General features: G+C 32.9%; 1 protein-coding gene across 1 annotated transcript; it reads right to left on the reverse strand.

Moving 5' to 3' along the window:
- Positions 1–171: 171 nt before the first annotated feature.
- Positions 172–6320, reverse strand: LOC110633432 (myb family transcription factor PHL7). The gene is made up of 7 exons (XM_021782030.2): positions 6069–6320; positions 3593–3823; positions 2804–2880; positions 2606–2648; positions 2427–2484; positions 2070–2139; positions 172–970 (listed from the first exon to the last, which is right to left on the reverse strand). Exons 2-7 carry the CDS (start codon positions 3810–3812, stop codon positions 593–595), a joined length of 846 nt encoding a protein of 281 aa, XP_021637722.2. The 5' UTR covers positions 3813–3823; positions 6069–6320; the 3' UTR covers positions 172–592.
- Between the last annotated feature and the right edge of the window lie 795 nt (positions 6321–7115).

Raw genomic sequence — 7115 nt, forward strand, 5'->3', positions numbered from 1 at the left:
ACCATTATTAATCATTTTTAATAACATTCGCACTAACCTCGTCCTATACTGTGTCTGAAAGTCTAAATCCAAAAAGCCTGCACCTCAAATTACCATGCAGCATCAATACCAGCATTGTTTTTGTTTTAACCTTAACGATGGCAAGGTATCTTTAAGTAGGAGAGTCCAACAGATGCAAGTATCGAGATCTATTGTACATATTTTAACCAAACCACCCGTCTCCGTTCACAACGCATGTCCACCTTCTAGATGAGCAACCTCAAGTATCCAACAGAAAGGAAAGTGCCCTAAATGAACAGCTTTCCTTGAACCTAATTATCTGCGGCATCTAACATTAATGGGTTCTTTAACCTGCTTGAGAACATATTCTTAGAAATTACATAGAAAAGAAAAATGTGGGCAGCCATTAAGGGCAGGCATCATGTAACAACCAAAATTAAAGATCATTGCCTGAAACCTTCTCTATTTCATCTTTCATTTCCAATAGATAATCCAGATGAAGGATCGAACCCCTCTCTAGCCAGGAAGACAGAATGTGGCTGTCGATAGGAGTTTAAGCTTGACTCCAGTATCTGACCATCTCTGGTTTTGCCTATGCTGTGCCCATGCATACCTGTTGCTTCTTCATTGACCTCTCACCTTTAGGGCTCACAGCTGGGGAACCAACATTACAACGTGAATCTGGAGTCAATGGCTCATGGCGAGATGAGAATGATTCATCAATAGAAATGCTTTTGGCTGGGGCACACTCCTTGACAGCCTTGTCTTGAACGGGGGACTCTGAAGTTGGAGCAAGGGTTGCTGGGTCAGTCTTCTTGTCAGATTCTGGGCAATTATCACCTAATACTGGGGCAGAGACCTCTGCACTAGGCACCTCTCCTAGGGTTCCACTGAGTCGTTGTTGCTCCTCAATTATCTTCTTCAAGTACTTCCCTTGGGCTTCAATACGTAACTGTAGCTGTCTCTGCACCTGTTGCATTCAAAATAGCATGCTTTGTAAGACTTATGCTGACATATTTCAGCACAGTTACATCCCACAAATAAGAACCAAAAAGACCAATTTGCATTTGCATACAGTTATTCAGTTTCGACAATTTCCCAAGCCAAAAAAGAAAATATTGTATCACTTCTTTTAGAAAACAAATTGATTTATCTATTTTGATTTCATAAGACAAATCTACAACAACAATTAAAAAGATATTAACATTTGGAAAATTATACGGGTGAGTTCCAAACAAACCAGGAGGGAATAACAAAAAATTCTTTCCCATCCACTGATTTGATATTTTAGTTATATCCTTGTTAATCATGTAATATGCTAAACAATATCACAAAAGTGAGACATTGAGAAGGAAAATTTGCACACTCAAAAGCTAATATGACATTATGATCTCCTTTCAGACAGGAAAATGAGCAATGAAAATGGAAAGTAAGAATATGTAGTTAACCATAGGGCAGTGATAAGGATTTTTTGTATTGATAAGGTTTTGATGAATTGGATCCACTATTATTTATGATATAACCAAGGCATTGTCCTCATTTTCAGTTTCATCTTTTAATGCAGAAAGTTTACAAATTTTCCATAAAAGATCATCTTTAAAAAATAAAACAATGGTAGAAGAAGAAAGGACAAGAATCTCTATAACCAAGAAAACAGCAAATGATTGAGGAAAATTCATACCTGCAGTCCTGCACTAAGTGTATAGCCCCACATATCATCTTTGTGCAGATTTTGCTTTTCCTTGAGAAAACCAGACAAAAATCGGACAAAAGGTTGAGATGGCAAAAGCTTATTGGTTTAGTGTATATGTGGGGCCATACACCAAGTGTAGGTAAGAATTTTCCAAGCATTCAAATATCATTTAGAGAAAAGGAAGAACCAAAATTGTACTATTAATGTTGTTAATTTACTATATATACCTGAACTTTCAACTGATCATCACTAATCTTTTTCTCCTCATTCATGCAGGGTCTATAAATTCAACTGATAATAATAACCATACTATTAAAAGAAAAACCTAAAAATAAAACTAATTTAGTGGATACTAAATTGCAAAGAAAAACCATGCCTCCAATTGCTCATGCAGTCGCTTTTGTACTTCCATCTGAAGCTTGAGTGCTTCTGTAATTTGCATTCCACTGCAAAAATTAAGAATGCAATTTGTCAAATCAGTTTTGAATTGATTACCCAGAATAATCTAAAAGAGCATATCTGAACTTTTTATTCAGATCCTGCCCATGGGTTTTCTTGAACTTTTCAATGGCTCAAGCTCTACCATGTGATTCTATGCTCTGGTACAAACATGAATTTTCTAATTTTAAAACTTCAACAAACATTTAAATATGACCTATTTAAACAAATCAAAAAGGAAAAAAAAAAAAAAGAGAGAGAGAGAGAGAGAGAGAGAGAGAGAAGCTCCACTTACGATGAACCATCCAAATTGGAAAGCATACCTCCAGTTTCTTTCTTGTCAGATTTTTTCCCTTCCATTATCATCGAATTAGCATAACAAAACAGAATTTGCACAGTAAGGATACTAAAAAACATGTAATAGCATACGTGTATGGTCACATATAAACAACAGAGGACATGAGATGAACTTACCATCAGATGAAGAGTCAGGGAGGTATTTTGCAAGTCGATATTTCTGGATGTGTCAGAAAAGCAAAGTCATAAACAAATAAGAAATGAGGACAAGGAATATTGACATATGAACTCCCCAAGCAATCAACTATAAAGAAATTCAGAAAATATAAAAGCTAAAGTTACTTCTAATTAGGATAATAATCAACTCTTACACACCTGTAAATGACTTTTGACATGGTATATTGTTAAACCTTGCACGCCCATGACTCTGAGAACACCTTTGGGGGTAGCTCCTAGAGAGAAAAAGAATTGGAATATTATTCAATATATTCATTAACACTTAAATTATATTCACTGTGCTTCTTGAATTCCTTTACAGTCCCAAGCCAAGAAATAAGTTCTGAATGAATCAACCTTCTAATACAATTTATCAAGTTATAAATCCAGATTGGGCATTCCAGTAATTGCAATTAACAACCTTTCTACTTGAAAGAAAAAAAAGATGGGGGAGGATTGAAGAGCTGTGATGAGTCATCAGGTACCTATTTAAATTTAAAACAAGTGTTAATACATACACATCTTCATCTCTGTTTTGTGTGTGTGCAACAGCAATAAGATTGAGAAGCTTGTGCTTTCTAGCGCTACTGAAACACTGAAATAGCTTTTCCTTAGTGAAGTAAGAAAATTTTCTTTTTATTAAAAAGAAAATGCTTTTTAAGTTCTCCTAATCTTTTCATCATTGAAAATACCCAAAAGCAGTTTGATGTTTCACATATGAAAAGCAATACCATCCATCTTATAACAGCAAGAAAATCTCAGGAAACAACCAACCTGGTCAGTGGCGTGTGCAAAGTGCAAACAAATCAAGAATTGAATGATTTCATTGCTTGGCTGATTGTGTGATGCATGGGTTACTTTGGAGTTTATCGCATGAATAATATTAATAATATCGACAAAGAATAACCATTGAGAATTAAATTAAAAAAAGGCATAAAGAAAACTCACGATCTGGTCCACCAAGTTGTGCCACAGCATCAACAAAGCGTTCATGAAGCTCATGAGTCCAACGCAGTCGTTGCTTTGAAGCAAGGCTTGGGTTGTTGTTGAGACTATTCCCTCCATTAATAGGGTCCATTGTATTAGCACCACAATCTAAATGCTGATCATGAACCAATGAGCTTTTATGGACCAAACTTGAACTAGGAATGCTTTTCATCTGATACATATGTCATTCATCTATAACCAAGAAACCTAAAGGTAAGACAGAAGAACAAGAATGAAAGCAATAATAATAATAATAATAATAATAATAATAATAATAATAATAATAGGCTCCCCATTTCTCCATAGGATCCCTTTAAGGAATAGTTGTACTTAAGAAGCTAAAATATCAACAAAAAAGAGAACCAGAGGATGAGTAGGGTGTAACTAACATGAGTTCCGTGTAGCAAATCTAATGAGCATGTCATATTTAACTGCAATTGCCAATTCAGTATGCATCTAAGATCTAGCAACTCAACTAGGCCCCAATCTAGATCTAGTTGGGACTAGACGACAAAATGTTTATTTATATAAAAAAAAGGCTAAAATATTTGTAAGGATCATATATCTATTCAGAAATTAACTACAATGCTAAAGAACAAACCTGAAATTGGCAAAAGTACTAAAAGCTAAATAGGCCCAATTAGGACAGAATTGACTATGATGACAAAGAAATCAGCTTAGATCTTTAAGTTCCCTATTAGAACAGGACATCTGTGAATCAAATAGCCAGAAAATCACTGGCTTAACTCTTTTTCATACCCACCAATTGGTTACAACCAATTGCTTAGTAAATTGTCCTGATTTCATTAGCCATGAATCCATATACCATAAGCTTAAAAATGTTGAATAACTCTTATTTCATACATTAGGTTCTCAGAGACAAAGTTAATTACAAAAGAAACAAATCAGAAGCTAGAACAAAGAATAGCACAATGTTAGGAAAAACTAATTCATCCCATTACTTAACATTTCTTAATCATACAAATTTAAGATAAAACATGTTCCCAAATACACCTGGTATTTCACCATGATCTAAATTTCCTGCTGCAGCTACTTAGCAGTTACATTGTAAAAATAAGCGGCCAAAACTTCTCTACATTTACATTTCCTTTTCCATAAAAATCTAACATGTACATTTAACCTTTTATTGTATTAAGCAACTCCCAATTTCAATTAGAGTAAGCTTTCGTGTTCAACTCAACTACAGCTTAATCCCAAACCAGTTAGGGTCTACTATATGAATCCATTTCTCTATTCCACTTACTTCAGGGCTATATATCTTTCAAAATATCTATAGCCACAAAATCATTTATTCTAACTTTCCCCACATCATACTAGATCACCACTCGCTTTCTTACAATTTCAATATGCCCAACCTTCTGCGCTGGTGCATTTTTTAGTTTACAATCCACATGTTCAAACTTCAAACCATCTCTATGACATCCATTCCTCATATCTACATCCTTGTATTTTGACTTATCCATCTTAGCATTCTCATTTCTAAAAGAGTCATTTCTTCATCGCTAAACATTCATTGCCATATGTCATAGTTGCTCAAATTTTGTTCTATAAAGTATTCTCTTCAACTTTTCTAGAGTTTTTTTTTTTTTTTATCACAAGGAACTTTTATCACACTTTTCTACTCAACCATCTTCCTTTAATCCAATGGTTGACATCATATGGCAGTTGCTAATGGGGAAACAAATCACAGCTACATATCCAATTGTGAATTGAAATTTGGCGACAAAAATCCAAGAATATACGTGTCACGAATTCACAACAAAAAAAGAATGAAAGACATGGTTAGCGGCAAACAAAATTCCCAAGTTCTTTTATACATAAATGTTTCACAATTGGAAACAGGTTTAGTTTTAGTTAAAAACAGTTGATATAAAGTTGATAATCTAAAATTCAGTAACTTTATATACTAACATACAATTGGGAAGTATGCCTAACAGAACCAAGTTGAAGTAATGAAGGTTAGAGAGCAGTTGGCCCAAATTTTTAATGCTGTAGGATAAGAGTATGTATACATAGGAAAAGAAAGTATGGAGCTGCCAAAGTTGTAGGATGATGACCTCTAAACAGCTGCATAAACTATATGACCCTCAGATATACATAATTACCCTATTACTGACAAACAAACAAAGAAATAAAGAAAAAGAAAAAGAACGAAAACAAAGAAGCAACATCAGAAATTTATTATAAACACCCTTAAAGTAAAAGAAAGAACAAAATTAGGGTTACAGAAAATCAGAAAACAGAGGAAGAGAATTAGAACATAAAAAGCAGAGAAATTTGCGCACGTTAAGCAGTACAAACTGAGGAAACCAACAAAATGAAAAAAGGAAAAAATTAATCAAGGAAAGAAAAAGAAAGGGAAAAAAAAGCAGAAATCAAAACAGAGGATAAAGGAAGGGGGGAAAAAAACAAGTACCCAGATCTATATTGGATTAATCTCGTGAAATAAGAGATTTTGGAGCTGCTGGCCTTGTATTATTCTTGATAACTATTGTTTAAGATACAGATTAACTATCAATCTATGATAGAGCTGTTAATCTCAGGTGTTGAATAGATAATTAAGGGAAAGGAACGGAGGAGAGAGAGCTGAAATTGTGTATCAAAGAAAAACAGAGGGAGATAGACTTGACCCAAATGAAATTAAGAATTGTCCGACCCAAAATTTTGTGCTGTGGTCGTTGTATAATTTAAATATTTTTAAATTATATAAATTTTATTAAAACATTTTAAATAAATATATTATTATTTATTAATTAAAAAATAAATAAAATTTAAATAAATAAAATATTAATATAATATCATAAATATCTTATAATAAGTAAACTATAAAATCTCTACAGTTTTGAAATGAAAATTTAAATTGTTCAATAAATTAAATTAATTATTAGCTCGAGAAAATATGAATTCGGACATACTATGAGAATAAATTAAATATTATTTTTCTCCAGAAAATAGATTGATTATTTGAATCAGCTACAGAATTCTACCGATCTGAATAGATAACGGACAAAAAAAATGTGGTTTGAACTAATACTCAGTGAATGATAATTATAACACACAATAGAATAGGAATAGGCAGATGCTTCATTAATTTCACAATAAATTTTTATTTAATAAAATCATACTCATGCTTTCAAAATCATTCAAAAAAAATTTTATAGCGCGCTACAGATATTAGATACCTTTATCCTCTTTCACAGATATCAATGGATATAATAGTAATGCAAATCATAAATTGCAATGATGTATGACTCAACAATGCAATGTAATATCGCGATAGTCCACATGATGGGGTCAGATAACAAATACAGATATAGATACTAGGCACAAGTACCAATTCAAAACAGAAAATTAATTTGTACAAATCAATCAAAATCAATAAAAAAATTTCAGATAGCAAATAATAACTGATAGTACAATTCCAATAGTTTATTTCAATGATTCTATAGAGTCAATAAGATCA

Source organism: Hevea brasiliensis, chromosome 5 (genome assembly GCF_030052815.1).
Source record: "Hevea brasiliensis isolate MT/VB/25A 57/8 chromosome 5, ASM3005281v1, whole genome shotgun sequence".
Lineage (NCBI taxonomy): Eukaryota > Viridiplantae > Streptophyta > Magnoliopsida > Malpighiales > Euphorbiaceae > Hevea > Hevea brasiliensis.